The 17653-nt window shown below is 38.9% G+C and overlaps 1 protein-coding gene across 2 annotated transcripts in view; it reads left to right on the forward strand.

Moving 5' to 3' along the window:
• Positions 1-8984, forward strand: part of cpne5b (copine Vb) — a 98578-nt gene extending 89594 nt beyond the window's left edge. For both annotated transcript variants that reach the window (XM_069537527.1, XM_069537531.1), the window contains 3 exons: positions 2317-2374; positions 2950-3023; positions 4037-8984. In XM_069537527.1, the coding sequence (XP_069393628.1) occupies positions 2317-2374; positions 2950-3023; positions 4037-4228 (324 nt within the window). In that variant the 3' untranslated portion in view covers positions 4229-8984. The remainder of the gene's footprint in view (positions 1-2316; positions 2375-2949; positions 3024-4036) is intronic.
• Positions 8985-17653: the final 8669 nt, after the last annotated feature.

A 17653-nucleotide genomic window follows, 5' to 3' on the forward strand; every position in this document is an offset into this window, starting at 1 on the left:
AACTTCAAGTAGATTCTCAACTACTATTCAATTCATTTTATTGAAACTATGAGTACAAAAGTATGATTCATTCAGATTTACTCACTTTTTCACAGCAGAGATGCAGCAGGACTCACACAGAGGAGACAACAAAGAGCAGGATTTATCAAAGCATGCACATGCGTGACATTTAGGTTTAAGCACTGCATCCAGAGCAAGTTGCTGGAGTAATATGTTGATTGACGCTTTGTTTTGTTGTCTCATTAGACTGGATCTCAGCTGTCTGTTAGGGTGACAAGAGGATGGCAAAAGTAGGGCATGGTGGATTGCCAGGTTATTTTTGGTGGCCTTTGATGCTCTGATGTGTGGGTATGTCTCCGGATATGCACACACACATATGTCTGCAAGTGTGTGTATGCGCGTGGGAGGACATGCACTGACAGGAGCTGTGCTGAACACTGATAATCGTGCTGATGTGCTGCTGCTCTTATCCCTGTGGCAGTAAGAGGTTGCCTGATTTGCCACGGTACATTTGTCTTGTGCCAGAGATAAAACTGCACTTGTTATATCGACTTTGTGGAAGTAGTGTCTGCAGGAAACTCATTAAACATAATAGAAGCCTTTGCATTGAGCGTTTATGTTGTCGTCCATCTGGGAATTTCAACAACAGGCATGAACGTGGGCTGCCAGAGAGCAATGCAGCCACTGTCACTCAAGCAGAATTGAAAGAAAATCCCTTTAGCATTACCAGTCTAACCCTTTTTAATCATAAGTAGATATTTCTAATAAATCTGGATTGGCAGAAGTTAACATTTCTCCTTAAATGGAAAACCTTGCCCAACATCACTGTTGGATATGTGCATAAATATAGCAATCTGCTATTTTAGTCACGCTGCCAGCAGGTCCCAGTCATGGCATTGTTTGTCTATTAGTCAGTCCAACTTTTTGGTCCAGACTGACCGTCTCAACCACTTGATGGATTCCAATTAAGTTTTGTGCAGACATTCATGGTGAGGTTTAATTCAAATGAAGTCAGTGATCTCCTGACTTCCATTAGAAACACTGACAGGTCAAAGTTTTCCCTTATGATCATAGGATGAAATTGTGGTTCCAAACTGTATCCAAATGGCTTTGGTGATCACCTTATTTTTCCTCTTGTGTCACTTTGTGTGAAATAACCCAGTAAAACGGATACATTTGGAAATCCCTTATATTTTCATTGGAAAAATTGCAAAACTAATAACGTTCCCATTGTACACAGCTGTACTTTGTTTTCAATGCTAATCAGCCAATGGTAGTATGCAAAATTTAACTGATGTTAACATTATATCTGGTAAACATCAGCACAATGTGAGCATGTTAGCATATAACTTTTACCTCAATTAGTATTGATGATATTGATGACGATAAAGATAATAATGTCTATTTCGCTATATTTTTGGTTAATTGCCCATCCCTTATCCTCGCAATGCAATTCCATCAAAAGGTAATATGCTATAATATCACAAATATTTCCCAGCCCCCACATGTTTTATAAATGTTAATACCTTCAGCAGTTTCCATTGATTGATTCTATAGATACTCTCACTTACTCTCAAAACAAGGGCTAACAGCTGTGTTATCTGACTTGAGGTGTGGTCAGGAGGGGCTGAGCTGGTGACGGAGGACGGTCGCTGTACTGACTGAAGCTGGCACCTCCTCCTCCACTACCTCCTCTCCTGGTGACTGAAGCTGGCACCTCCTCCTCCACTACCTCCTTTTCTGGCTCACAAATGCTGTCTTCCATGTCCTGCCCTGTTGGTTTTAGGCCTAACCGGCTGACTGGACTTCATAATGTAAACATGTTTCTATTTGTAGCTGGGAATTCTTAAAATAAATCTCATCACAACTTGTGAAATGTGTTTATATGAGTAATACACCTGTAGAAAAAGCTTTGCTGCTGATACTTCTGTCCTGTTGGTTCAGTCTGTCAGAGGTGTCGTCAGTGAGTTTTATCTCCTCCCCTGATAACCAGCAGTCAGTGGGCAAAGATACAAGCTAGGGCAGCATTCACACCGCTGTTAATTGGATTCAGGAACATTAAACATCTGGGGTGTGAAAAGCAGAGACAAAAACAGGTTTCTTCTGAAAATGTTTTGATGTCTTGCCACAATCTTGTCTCTCTCTCTGGAGGGAAAAGGTCATTGAGCTAGTTAAAGTGTGATACAGAACATTAGTGTGGTCGTAAAATAACGTGGGAGAGCATGTAACCGCAACAATGTCTGATGTACAATAATGAGCACAGCAGATAGGTGTGTGTCTGTGTGTGTGTTCACTTCTATTTTGATTTGTGTGCAGGGTGCCAAGCTTCCCATGTCCATCATCATAGTTGGAGTGGGTCAAGCTGAGTTTGATGGTAAATACTTACCTGTTTCAACCACTGCATGGTCACACCTATATGATGTTATTTAAAAAAAAAGAAAATTCTATATTAATAAAGTTGGTTGAAGATTTTAAAACATCAGCGAATAATTTACATTTTAATTAATACACACAGCCAGTCCTCTGGTACTAATTTAGAAAAGTATCGAAGAGGAAATTACTGAGCAAACTCATATGAGTCAGGAGGGGAGGGAATGTGTAGGTGGATGTAGAAGAAATGTCTGAGGTTAATTGCTTGGTTTGCAGTGTTTAGTGGTGATTATTCTTAATTGCACAGAGACTACAATAAAGGATTTATTAGTTGATTATACATGCAATAAAGACAGACTGCAACTGCTCAGCCCAACATCCTCTCTTTTAGTCATGGTATTGCTGATTTATAAGGTATTATTATGATATATAACTATATTTTTGCATCAGTAGGAAATATGTGTTGTCTCTCTGCTAAAGGTTCTAAAAAATATGTTCTTATGTGAATGTGTTCTTATGTGAATGTGTTTTTCTGTGTGTGTGTGTGTGTGTGTGTGTGTGTGTGAACTTGTCTTCCAGCTATGGTGGAGCTGGATGGTGATGACATCAGGATCTCGTCCCGAGGGAAACTGGCAGAAAGAGACATTGTTCAGGTGACTGGTTGCCTTTTACAACTCTGACTGTAGATACAGGGAGACCTAAACAAGAGTGGGGTCAAAGGTCATAGAACCTCAACCACATTCAGATAGAAAACTGGAAAAATACATTTTTATCAAGCTCGGGGTTATATATAATTTACATTATAGTTTTGTTTTTCTATAAGTACATCTGTTTCATTCCTGTGTAGCTAAGAAGGTTGTAATAAAAGCATGTGATAGTGTAGAAATCTTTGTGTCACATTCATATGACTATAAAGCTGTTACAACAGACTCATCACCGTTCTGTTGTTGTGTCAAGAGTGCCGTGAGTGCTGATGCTATGTAGTGTTTTATATTGGAGGGGGGGGCGATCCCAAATGTTTTGACCATTATCTACTCCATGTGTCAGGGTTTGGGTGGCAGCTAAATAATTAAATCTTAATTTGATGTGACAAATAATCAAAAGATTGAAAACTCCAATGCGCTGGATTAGTAAGGATGAGATCTAAAAATGATCCTTGAGCTCATTTTTCTTCCTCACTCACTCCCGAGGGAAGCCAGAGCACAGGCTTAGAGACAGATCAGCATCCTAAAGCTGGCAGGATCTGGAAAATGTTTAGTAAAATCCGGGCTTCAACATGAGCCTTTTGGAATTCTACATTTAGTATCATATATCATACTGATCCATCTGCCGAGAAGGTTATGTTTTCGTCTGTGTTTGTTACTGGATGGATCACCATGAAACCTGGTGGATGGACATGGTATTGGACAGGGAAGAACCTATTCAAATTAAAGTTTTTTTATTACGTTCTTTACATTAGAATTTTTCAAATTTTATAGTGATTTCTCCAAGAATAATCCATGGGTCTGTTTAGAGGGCTGATATTTATGAGTTTGTGCAATTTGGTGCAGATCCAAATAAAAATGGTTGAGCCTTGCAGGTATGCACCTTTCACTGTTGGATAATGGAAACCATATAATGTCAAAAATATTTGATTTGTGTCACAGTTTCTTGTCTGTTTCCTCAGTTTGTTCCCTTCAGAGATTATATGGACCGGACAGGTAACCACGTGTTAAGCATGGCGCGGCTCGCCAAAGACGTGCTAGCAGAGATCCCCGACCAGTTCATCTCTTACATGAAGAGCAGAGGGATCAAACCCAATCCGGCGCCCCCCCCATACACACCGCCCGGGCACACACACCACCACACACAGATATAAAACACCGCCCCCTGGCTTCTCCCTAAGGACTGACAGCATGCAGCAGCCACTCAGAGTCCAGTGGAAACTCTCTACCTACTGTTTTTTGCAAACAGGAGTCACCACTCCAGGAAATGGGTGTTGAGTTGTGTGCCGTATCCTCAGAGTAATTGAGCAGCATTTCAAATGTTTTTTTTTCTGTGATATTTGTATTTGGCTGGTTTCTCTTGAGGAGAGGCTGCAGTCTTTACAGGACTCGTTGGTCAGATACTTTTATTCCACAACGAGGCAGTGACTGTTTCATGTCTAATTTGACAGCAGGTTGGTTCAAAAAGGTCATGTTGTGGTTAAAACTCGTGCCTGTCTGTGGTTGTTTCTCTAAGTATATCAGGACATGTGAACTTTGACCTCAGCCTTGCTCGTCAGTTGGTTGTGTGCCTAATACAGTGACATTTTTAGGCACCTTTTCTCCCTCCTGTAATTAGTTTTATATTTGGGGAATTATCTCAGAGTCTGCTAATGCCTCGGTAATAATGGAGGAAAAACAACAGGTGTGTAGTTTACAGCGTATTACGTTAATCAGGCTTTTCATACCACAATGTATCGCCTCCTCTCTTCTTTATTAAGTAATTGTTTATAAGAGCATGTTGTATGAGAATTTTATTCCCCATATCCAGTATATTTATTCTCGAATGTTATTCTGAGTGGCATGGACATTTCATAGATCTCTTTTGAATACCATAAACTTTATCAATTTTGAAGTGGTCAGCAACGATCTTGAAGTGATTGCATATAAAAAGCACAAACTGTCTCACTAAGAATTATGATGATGCCATACCAGGTTTATCACATCTAATCACTCTGAGTGCGGATCGTCTCGGAGCAAAGGACCCAATTGATTAATGCAAGCCATATATCTTTGTACTGCAGCTGCATTTCAAAATATAATCTGAAACAGGCATGTTTAGGGTCTTCGTCCTGTATGGACATTCAGACCAGGGAGGATGCACAAGAAGAGTGTTATGTAATGCATCATAGACAATTTAAAGCTTTTAAACCTCTTAGATTTTTACGTTATTCATTTTGTAATGTATTGTAATTACAAAACGTATTAGCACCCAAGCAAAATGCAGATCATATAAAGGGGAGATAAGAAAAAGTTGCAGAATATGACACAACATTAAGTTAGTATTTACCAATGCTGGATTATCAGCTAAGAAAAGTATCCCAGAAACCAAGTGATTCACTCTGGGCATTAACTTACCTTGTTATTTGATAAGTGGCCATTGATTGGGAATAAACATCACAATAGCACAATATATACAGATATAATAACTGCCTTAAGTGATAGTTATAACCTAATCTTGATGACCTGCAGTCTGTAGTGGGGCATTATGTCAAAATCTAGTTTTCTTACCTTTATTTTTTCAGTAGATATTAAACATCTCAGTTAAGACAAAAAACCAGGTCGATACTACTTTTTTCAAACGAAAACGATCTCTGTCCACGTGAACGTTATGGCTCCTTTTCGGCTTTAAACCTGAAAACGCATGTCACGTGACCACTACAGTTGGACCCAGGATTTACCAACATGAGCCTTTTGGTCATGTGATAGGAGCCTGACCGATCAGCAAAGGCTACGAAGTGACTGAAAAGAACCAATCAGCAAGCGGCTGTCAGTGTCTATGTCATTGTTTCCGAACATCTGTGCTTCTGCCTGTCCAGATGAAAATGCAGCCCAGGAGTTTTCAAACTAAACGTAGCAGAGTTGATGCATTTTCAAATGAAAACAAAGTATTGATGTAGCCACAGAGCAACTGGAACAGGATGGTATTACAATGTAGAGACACTGGATGGTTTTAGGCGGTTGTTGGTAATTGAAAGAGCCCTCAGTAAATCTTTGCTCCATGACTTAAAGCACAGTGTGTAGAATTGTGTGATATCAAGTGTTGAAGTTGCATGTTGCAGCTGAACACCCCTCACCTCACCCTCCCCTTCCAAACATGAAAAAGAACCTGTGGTAGCTTCAGTTGTCATAAAAACTCAAAAGGTGTTTAGTTTGTTCAGTCTGGACTAATGTAAAAAAAAACATGGCGGCCTTCGTAGAGAGGGTCCCCTCATTGTAAATATAAAGTATTTAAATATAAAGAGTCTTTTCTAGAGTAAAGAAAACTACAATTCATACAATTTAGATGAAACAAACTATTGAAAACATCATGAGGATTATTCTACATTAAATTCCTGCCGATAGATCCCTTTCACCTAAATCTTACATACTGAACCTTTAACAGTGAGTGATTTTATGGAGCTTAATCTATACCATAATTTAACAAAGAAGCAAAACATGTTTCACAAAGTCCCCACCATTCACTTGCAAACACAGTGTGGTTTGCAAATACATAACACCATTAACAAACATACAGTATATCCATCTGACAGACAAATACATTTGTTTCTAATAAATGATGCTGCAGAAACAAATAGCCTTACACATTTTATACAAGTACAAAAAATAAATTCCACAACTACAAAACAAATGTGTCCTACATGTACACATTTTTTTTATCTTATGTACCAATTATTTATTTTAAACTCAGAAACTCTGCAACCCAGTTAATCCCATATCACTGCCCTCAGCAGCCATGCACCAGTAACCACATAACCTCTACTGTCGCTTCACACGTAAATCAGTACCATTAAAGCCAGGGATCCTCACTGGAGTGTTCATTTAATGCAGTTCTGTCTTTACTACAATGTTTTACAAGTCTCTGGTGGGAGACAGTCCACAAGTGGTCTCCAGCACTCCCAGATTTATGTTCATTACATTCAGGCCATGCATAATTATATCATGTATATGAACAAATCAACAATCTGTCAGGGTAGAGAAGGAGCCTTTTGTGCAGAACTTTGTCTGTGGCCTCTTTCCATCTGTGATGTAAGTTCAGTGTGAAGAAACAGAACAAGCTGGCTCCCAAGTAGAAAATCCACTTTTACGATTCAAGATGCATCCATGCACAGTGATGCAGCAACAACCACTGTCAGTCCTGTGATTTGTTTACTTACAAACATGCAGAAATCTTTAAAAATGCATGTAAATTGGTCTCATCCTATTGATCAGTGATCCCTCAGGATTGAGTAACCAAGATTATAACAGCCAGAGGGAGAGGAGCACTGTTTATTTACGGTTTGTTTTTTTGGTTTTGATTCAATGATGATGTACTACATCGGAAGAATATTTCTTTAAAGGGGTCTATCGGCAGAAATGGAAGATAATATTCATATATTGTTTATACCTTCAGGAGCAGGTCTACAGAGTTTGCCATGTTGCATCGCCATTATTTTTCTAATGGCCCAGAACAGACAAATCAAACATTAGCTCAAAAGAGGGACTTTCATATTTTAAGTTACCTGAAAGCCACAGGTGATGAGGTCATCAGTTGGTTGCAATATGGAACCCCACCACTGGGTGGCACTAAATACTTAACACTGAGGTTTTATGAGAGTGATGGCACTATTTTTGAAAATAGTGCAAAAGATTGAAAGCAGCCATACACAGCCAATTTGCAGTATTTGCTCCAATTTGGCATTGTCGTCGTGAGCATGTTAGCATGTTGATGTTAGCTTTTAGCTCAAATCAATTCTTTCACGTGAACTTTTTCTTAATTTTACTTTGACTCTTTCCATCTTTGCTGTTCTTTCACAGCAGCCATAGTTCTCTTAATTACTCCCGCTTCACACTGTTCGGTTTACTGGAAGAATCTTGTTCCTCTCACTCATGTAGAGAGTAAACAAATGCAGAAACAATGTCGAAGTGATAATAATGGGCTGTAAAAGGCGTCTCTTCCTTTTAAACTGACAGAGGAGGCAAGAGCAGAACTAATCTGCACTGAAAAGGTAAAATTCAATGTCTAATGTAGCAAACTAAAGGCCTTAATGACATGAGAGGCAGTCGCTCCATCTCATTTAGTCTTGTATTGAAAAGCAGTGGAGAAGCGTGGCTCTTAAGTGGAAGATGGACGATTAGTTAATTGGTTAATGGTCAAAATGGAAAAACAGCAATTTGCCTGTATTCGTTAGTGTAGAGTAAGAGAATAAAGAGTTAACAGTGAAAAGATGAGAGTGGATTTCTGTTGGAATGTAAAGTGTAATGCTTAAAGCTGGTTTTACATATGTAGATCCCATCAGCACTTTATCCTCGAGAGGAGTGCTTGTTGTACAGCCTATCTTTGATATATTTTTGGGAATATTACTGTATTGAAGATATCTATTTATTTATTTTTGGAGTGTGTATGAATAAGCCATCGCTCCTTCTGTCCACATCAGTACAGTTACTTTGTGTCCTCTGAAAGCCCAGGTTTATTCTGGCGCGATGGATCGGCTGCATGTCGTGCAATGAGAGTGTCGTCATCTATAAAATAGGAACCAGTGCAACCAGATAACATGCATGTCAGTGCCAAACATGGCAGTGTGAACTCTGCGGACTATATCTTCTCTCTTGTGCCTGGTTCTTCAACATTTCTTATTTTACCACGTGGTTACAAAGCTGTAGCTAATTAGCATGTTACAGTTAACACTTTTTTTACATTTATTTTTATTTTTTTGTCTAATCCCCACTTTGTTGTTTCTGTCTCCTGAGTTTTCTGATTTGCATGACTCCCTACTTTCCTTCAAACGGATTTTTACTGTACATGATTGTTGTCATATGGTGGGTTGTGAAATGCTTTGTATTGGATTGCCTTAAATGAAAATTAATTAAAAAATGACTACTTTCATAAAAGTTGTTGTGCTTTGATTTCAGCAGTCCATTGTAACATGGGACTCTAAAGCAGGAATGATGAGGTTATTTTCAGGCTGCCGGCTGCTGATTAGCTGAGAGGGGCTGAGCGCTAACAGCTCTAGGGAAACTCCTCATAAATATTAACATTATTGTCACTTTAAATAGACATTTGCAAAAAATAAAAAGTACTGTAGGATTCCATCACTTAAGTTTAATATCCACAAACCACATGGAAGAGCTCTGTAATCAGAAGAGTGATGGGCACTGACATGACAAGAAATTTTGGTTTACCTTTATATGACAATGTTCATTCAATTAAAATACAAAAAAACAATTCATAAGTTGCATTTCTTTGCTTGAACTGAATATCATCCAATAAAAAGAAGAAAATGTGGAAAAACTCAATAAAAGGCTTATTATAACAAACATGGCTTTCATCAACTTGTTTTTAACATTTTTAGGTTTTTACCAGGATTTTATCATCTTTAAATCAACGAACAAAAATTTCAGAATTATCATTTATGTGCTTTCCTTCTTAATGTCCACTGAGAATCACAAAATCTCTCTTACTTTACAGGGACCCTATGTTTTTTTATTACTCAAACCTTTACCAAGCTGCAGTGTAAAAGATTGAGTATCATTTGCCCTTCACAATGATAAGATCATGATTTTAGCATGTCTAAAATCTGATTATGAGAGAACAGAGTGCAGAGGTGATTTTGTTAACAGGTCATTACAATCAGTATAAACCCGAGTGATCAGAAGTAAAGCCACCTTGTCTCTGAACTGTAATCACTGAGTGTCTTTACAAACATCTCAACAAGAAATTTCATGATTGCCTTTATCATAATCAGTCCTTATCCAAACTGTCTTAATCTGCTTCCAGACTGATTTATGTTGTTGCAGTTGTTCACTCTGTGAACCTTGATTAAAATGAACTACATGTCCCACTATTGCAATTCACTAATGACTCCTTATTGGTGTAGACAGAATCAAAGCTTGCACAGACATTGTTAAGCTTTTTTAAAGAAGGATGATACAACCATAAGTCGAAACAATAGCATATAAATACAATGAATATATAGATGCTTCCACAGAGAATAGTGTTTGATCCCCTCAATTCCACAGCTGCTAAAGCCCACTGAAGCTGTTTGAGCAACTCATGTTGGACAAACACCATACTCAGACATTAAATGTTGTATTTTTTTACCCATCAGTCCAGGCCATTATTCAATGTGACCAGAATATTGTTTTGATGAATAGTTAACTTATTTTACATTAGGCAGTGTAATTTACTAAATAAAGAAAAAGTCCAAAGAGATGCACAAAATTTTATTCTTTAAAAATAAGAAAATAAAGGTACTCTTTTGAAAATGCAAATGCATTATTTACCATCACTCTTCCTCTGACTACACTGAGTCTTTGCAGGCTGTAACATAAAATAGCACATTATAAGTATAATACAGTACAGTCTCAGGGGACATCATGGCTCAGGAGGTAGAGCGGTCATCTAGTCGTCAGACTGTGTGTGTGTGTGAACATTACAGTGCAAAAGCACTTTGATTGGTTGACAGATAGGAAAAGTGCTGTATAAATTCAGTCCATTTACAGATTTAACAAGACTGGCGGATGTCCAACTGTCTTACATGATCCTCCGCACTCACATGGTGAAGTAACTTGGGACTTGCTTTCAGTTTCTTCTCCACCTTACAAAAGTTTGACCTCCTTAAATTATTCAGTTTGCATTATGTTCTATGTGCATGGGGGTGGCATCGGTGACAGCTGTCATAAAACTGAATCAAACCCAAAACTGACAGTAGCCTCTCTCTGCAGCAGAGCACTGCTGCTCTCAACAGCAGCCAGTGTATGCTATCCGTATTAAAATTTACAATATACCACACACACAATGCATCAACTTTACAAAAACAAGAAATACCTGAAGTGGTACTTGTTGTGGAAAATCTGCTGATCAATGGTCAACTCATCAATGAAGAAAGTGTTCAGGAGCCCTTTGACGTCTTATGCTGAAATATTTATTGAAGCTTGGCCAAGGAGAAAATCAGAATTCATCCATACAACATCTGTGCATGATGCTCTCTCATATTCTGAAGTCTGCTTTCCTGCAGTCACACTTTAAACCCACACAGATCATTTAATCTATGGGTGTGCTTGTTGCTAAACAATCAAATGTATGTTCTAGTTATGGAGACAGTATTGCTGCTGATGCAGTCTCATATCTGTGATGTCGAGGGAGTGAAGGTTTTGACCTTCGCCAAGCTCTTGCACTTCCCAAACACAACAGCCTGTTGCACTCTGGCCCAGAGAGGACAAGAGACAGTGTCTATGAAAATTCCATAACAGTACTTAAAGGTATAGTTCACAGAAATATAACAATTTACTCATTATATACTCACCATTATGCCAACGGAGGGGTGGGCGAAGTGTTTGAGTCCCCAAAAACGCTTATGGAGTCTTAGGGGTAAACTGTGTTTCAGCCAAAGTGACCTCTTCTTCAGACATAATAAAACAACAGAAAGAAACATATCAAGCCTCTATACTGCTCCTGACCACTACCTAAAAGTCCACTACCTAAAAGTCCACTACCTAAAGTGACAAAGCTAGCATATGTAGCCAGAAGAATGTGCACCCTGGGTATGCCCTTGGGCGAGAGTGTGCGCGCTGTTCAAATGTGCCCGTGCACATGTGAACGAGCCTCTGAGGAGGATAGCAGAGGACATTTAGACTAAAAACATGGTGTAAATGACACCGGCCTGCTGACAGTTGGATGACACCACAGGAGCAGTATGGAGGTGTGTTATGTTTTTTCTGTTGTTTAATTACGTCTGAAGACGCTGTCACCATTTACTTCAATTGAATTGGATTTGACTGCAACGCTGTTTACCACTGAGACTCCAGAAATGTTTTGTGGACTCAAACACTTCACCCACCCCTCTATCGGCATAGTGGTGAGTAGAAAATGAGTGCATTTTCATTTTTTAGGTGAAATATTCCTTTAACAGCCATTTTTCAAGTAGAATTTACAGTCTGAAAGGGACACACCTCAACGCACTCCAGAGATTTCTGGAGTATATTTAGTATCTGGGTCAAGAAGAAATAACAATGTAGTAGTGGGGGAAAGTTTTTGGATGCAGTTTTTTTTTCTACCTGACAACTCCCTTTTCCATTTCATTCCCAGTGAGAGAATAATTGAAACTATTGAGCCTAAAAGGCCTAACTGTTATTTATCTTTTCAGTGTGAATGGGCTCTTTGCTGCTTTGCTCGTGGTTAATTTAAAGTCCACACACCTGCTTGCACAATACATTTGTATGTCTAGTTGTCAAAAAAAAAAACACAAAAAATGATATTAAATGTGTCATATCTGTGGAACATTCACTGCCAGTGGTCCTCGGTTTTTTATTCCTACAATGGCTCAGTGCTGTTGATCTTATCGCTCGTCTCTCCACAGTGCTGTATGAGCACTGGAGAATAGTTTTCCTGCACCTATATGATCATTCTGCTATAGGAGGAAAAACACTCTGGTTTGTTTGTATTTCTAGAAACTAAACCGTTTTTTTGCAGATTTGCATTTGGGGAATCTACCGTCGTAAATTGACTAATTCCCTGCAAGTAAACTGTAAAACACATATGTTGCCGCTGTGATTACATGTCCATTGTTAAATGATACCATCTTTAGCATGTAGGTTGCAGCTCTGAGGTTGTTGTTTCCCACCGCAAAAGGAGATTTTGAAAATGGCAACATGGCTGGAGTTGAAGTGGAGGAGAATGATGTATGAGATGCATTGGCGGCCTTGTACCCAAAGATCTACATCCATGAGTCAAAGTATTTGAAACTATAAGGGACAGATGATTGTCACAGAACCACAAAGAGTAGTTTTACTTTTGTGGTAATACATTTGTTTGATTTCTTAACATGAGAACATTTGAGATTCAGAAAAGCTGGGAGGTGAATATTACATATGAGAGTGATAACAACCTTGTTTAAAAATAAACAGGCAGGCAAATGATCTAATTTCCCAAATTACAGGGTGCATTACACATCTCTGTACACCCTCACTTTTTATTGCAACATTATATAACAAAGTGATACATCTTCTCGTTGTTGGATTGTGTAACATCTATTTCAGATTTCCCGTTTTCTCATTTAAACTTAATTTATCAGTTCAGTGATTTCATCTTATTAATTTAACAGCTTTGAATGGGCATCGAAAGTGTGTTCATGTTCCTTGTGAAAAAATATGCCGAGCCAAATTTAGTTCCTCAGTATTATTCAGTATGTGTTAAGTATTTATTCGGCATGTACAGTATGTTAATATAGGGTCTGAATAATAAAGGACTTGGATAAAGGTCAAACATTACTTGTATTTTATTTTTTCAGTCTGACAAACATAAAAGCTCAATAAAAGTCAAATCCAACAGGGTTAAGTATTTACAACATCAACAACGACAAGAATGTCTCATCCCAAATTTGTTATCAAAATCAAAGTCCTCCCCACAGCCTCTACTCAAGTGTTGCAAAAATAACACCTCAAACTGTTTTATGCATCTATTTCATGTCACCCACACCCACATTTTGTCCTCATTGTGAGTTTGTGCATTAAGCAACACTTGTGGTTTGGCACAGGACAGCAGATTAGCCTGTTAATCTCTCTGCAGTAGTTCTGTGGTCGTATTCACTCAGGCTTCCTCAGTTTCTCTCATATGAGGTGACAATGACAGAAGCAGCTGGGATGTTAACAATTATCTTACCACTGCCAAAAACTGCACTTTTATGACTTGGCAGTAAGAGGAGTCATGGAATGAGTGCCTAATATCACAGATGTTCATCTCCATTAAGCCCTGAGCTAGTTCACCGAGGCCTAAACACACACTCTCAGCAGCCAAAACTCATATCAGAGAGAAAATGTCACACTGCAAATGTCTCAGCCAAAACGTAAATAAAACTCTTTTTTATTCTCGTTGTAAACTGATTTCAATGATTGTCAACTGGACAGACATCTTTCAGACAGAGGTCAAACCCAGAGCATTTAAACCAGCCATTTTATTGATTTCCTGTCTAATATTAGACTATTTAGAGTATTTAAAATGGTTTCCGTCAAGCTCTAGGTTTTAATTCCATTAAAACACACTTAAAGTCGTCATTTATCACCTGCGTGCTATTGATTCAAGTTCATCTTCAGTGCTTTCATTGATCAATCTGAGCCTTTATGCGGCATTATGTGGTCAGGTTGTCCGTCAGTACGTCTGTCCCATTCTTGTGAACATGATATTTTAAGAACGCCTTGAAGGAATTTCTTGAAATTTGATGCAAACGTTCACTTGGACTCACAGATGAATTGATTCAATTAAGCAGTCAAAGGTCAAGGTCATGGAGGCCTCATACGACATGTTTTTGGTTTCTTCACAGTTGTCTCTTGGACCCAAAGATGACTGATAGATTTCAGTGGTCACGAAGACCTCATATTATGGTACACCTGGAGGGACTGAAACTGCACTGTTTGGCCATCATAGTGGTTGCAGAGCTGCAAAACCATCCTCTAACCTGAATGACTATATACTGTACATCTTTGGTCCCAACCTGGCTCTGATACGATCCATATTAACATCTCCTGAAGTAGTGCTGCTGGCCGCCGTACCAGACCTTCCTTATAATGGTTATAACGATTAACAAGTGGTTACAGTTATGAACAAGACTGCGACACAAGGAGTGAGCAGGCCCAATCTCCTGCCCTGCTCTTGCCTGTTGCCCAGCTTCACAGCACCCGCTCTTGATGCCTTACTCATCATCTCATGGAATGGTCATGATTTATTTAGACTCTGGGTAAAGTAATATTCTGATGTAAGTGTGTTCATAGAAAGTAATAAATCCCTACAATAATCTTTTTTCAACACTTGAGCTTTCATTAAACACAAAGTGCACTGAAAGTTTTTCACTAAGAGCAACTTGTTTGGAGCCCCAGTCTCTCCCAAGGCACTTTTTAACTCAGTGCGGATTCATATCTGCCCTGGGACCTTTATCATATGTCATTCCTGTCACAATGACGTCTGCTCCCAAAGCATCTTCCTCCTCCACTTCACTCCAGCGTCTCTTGTCTGTCTATCTTGTGCTTGTCTTTAACAATCTTGTATTCCTGCACTGGTCCTCGTTCAATGTCCTCAGAGACATTCAGCCCCCCAGAGAGGTTTGGAAAATGGATGGATAGATGGAGGTTCCATCTTAGATGACAGTCACTCCCAGTCATTTGAGGTTGTCTGTGTTGTCGCATGTCCATCACAGACTCAAGATTCGCTCTTACATTTATTTTATCCTGCCTGCAGTGTCCTTTGTTTGTATCTAATAATGTGCAGTGTATTGATCCCTCCCTGGCCTCCTGCAATACAGTACAGATATAATAGAGGGTCTAATGAAATCTCAAGGTCTCATGCTTCAAGCCTTTTGGACAAATCAGAATGAAAATCAGGGTGTAATGTGTTGTGTCTGTGCAAGACAAATATATAAAAACAGGAAACAGTATACAAATATAAACACTAGAAAAACAACATGTGTGATATAAATGATATTTACAATTTTACATATGTGCAGTGCAAACGTTATTGGCCTAGGAAAGTTCAAGTTTCACAGTAACAGGTGAGGATATGACTGCAGTGGAATGATTGTGTTCTGGACCTTGTTGATGAGGACAGCAGCAGTCAGTTCTTGTGTCGTGAAGGTTTAGTTCTCCAGTATGAGAAACCGAATGAGGATAATTGTGGCCCTGAAGGGGTTTTCTGTTATATATATAATATATATACAGTTCATAATATTCAGTGCAACTCCAGAATGTCACTTTCCATGCCTCTGTTGCTCTGACTATGACAGGAAAAAAAGTTTTGTCCCTGTAGTAACATCCTCTGGGTAGCGATAAAAAGAAACTGCAAGTCCAAACCGCTCGAGGTCCAGCTCTGCAGAGGAAGTGGCTCCTTTCTGCATGATATGAGGAGCGGTGCTCAGGGGTTTTAATTCAGCTGCTCCCCACACAGTCAGAATGTCAGCTGAGGTGATTTAAACACCTCATGTAAGGATGTGCAACCTTTAAAGCATGACCTGAACGTAGGTCGACCCTCGGTTGTGGAATTGAATCCTGCAGAAGTTTTGATATCACATTAAATTAGGAAGCTCCACAACAAAGCAAAATGTTCGACCATCCAGAGCTACAAGCGAGCTGCTTTCTGATTTAACTGGTGACCTTGTTCTATGTCTTCATCTATCCATCATATTATATTAAGTATTTCTCTTATGTTGTTTGTTGAGTGAAAGTGCCCTCTGATGAGAAAGATTTACCTTTTGAATATCGAGTAAAAGAAAAGGTTTATGAACTGGTATCACTGAAGATGCTTCTTCTTTTGAAGCAAAATGACAGACACAACGGAAAAGATAAGGAAAAATGTTTTGATCTGCCATTTGAAAAGGGCACCAGCATCCAAAGAAAAAGGGCAGCTACTAACTCCATGTGGAACTAAATATCATAAACAACATATTACATGTGAGGTGACACCATGACGTCACAGAGTCTGTAGATATTCCCCTGGACCAATGAAGCCAAAAAATAGGTTTACACATACCAGAGAGAGAGAGAGTGATTAAAAGAGGATAGTTTGTAAGAGCAGCAGCAAGCAAGTAGCGGACAGAGGTTAGAGTCTAATCCTTGAGAATGAATTAATGGACTTGGAGGTCCATGTCTGTTTCCTCCAGGGAATCAACAAACCAAATACACAATTAAAAAGATGAGCCATGATCTTAACCATAAAGAGGTCGACATCTTTTAGACCACACAATCAGCCAGTGATCAGCCCGTACTTGTTAATTCATGAGCTCCACCCACACAGCTACGTACATTGAACACAACAGTAGGCCATGTTGAGGTTTTAAATAATGTACTGTACAGAATAATACTTACGCAAGAAACATTTGCAGGATAAGAACATCATCAGGGAAAAACCATCTGGTTTAAACACAGAGTACAAAGTTAAAAACAAAATCTCAATCTCCTTTAACCAGTGCAACATCCATCTGAGGTAGCAGTAGTATAATTTGGCAGCAGGTTCACACAAACACAAATCTCACTGCAGCAGTTCAGGGAGTGATAGAAATAAACAAGATTAGATACAAAGTTCAACAGCAGCTATTAGCAAAAAGAATGAAAACCTGGGCCATGCATGGTATATCATTTCCCAACAAGGCACCTCTGACTATTGTGCAGCATGTAATGAACTGGATCAATCTAAACCTGGTAAACCACCCAGTATCCTCAGCAGGCTAATATGTGTCCGATATGCAGAAGATTTCAATCATACAAAACACAAACAGGCAAGAATTTTCATGCTCAACAATAAGACAAGGCCTGGAGGAGACAATCACTTCTTATGAAATGGTATATAATGGGAAAAACTGTAGAACAGGAGCTCCACAGTTAACATTAAGCAATGTTAATACAACTGCAATATGATGTTTGCAGAGAAAGTATCCAAATTCTTCTATTTTCATCTGTACCATATTTCACACACTCACAAGTTCAGCCCATTAACAATCATAGAAATCAAACGTGAATATTTGGATTTCACTGTTAATTAACAGAAGGGAAACATCCCAATGAAGCGTCACTTAAAGGTC

Source organism: Paralichthys olivaceus, chromosome 2 (assembly GCF_024713975.1).
Source record: "Paralichthys olivaceus isolate ysfri-2021 chromosome 2, ASM2471397v2, whole genome shotgun sequence".
In the NCBI taxonomy this organism is placed as follows: Eukaryota; Metazoa; Chordata; class Actinopteri; order Pleuronectiformes; family Paralichthyidae; genus Paralichthys; species Paralichthys olivaceus.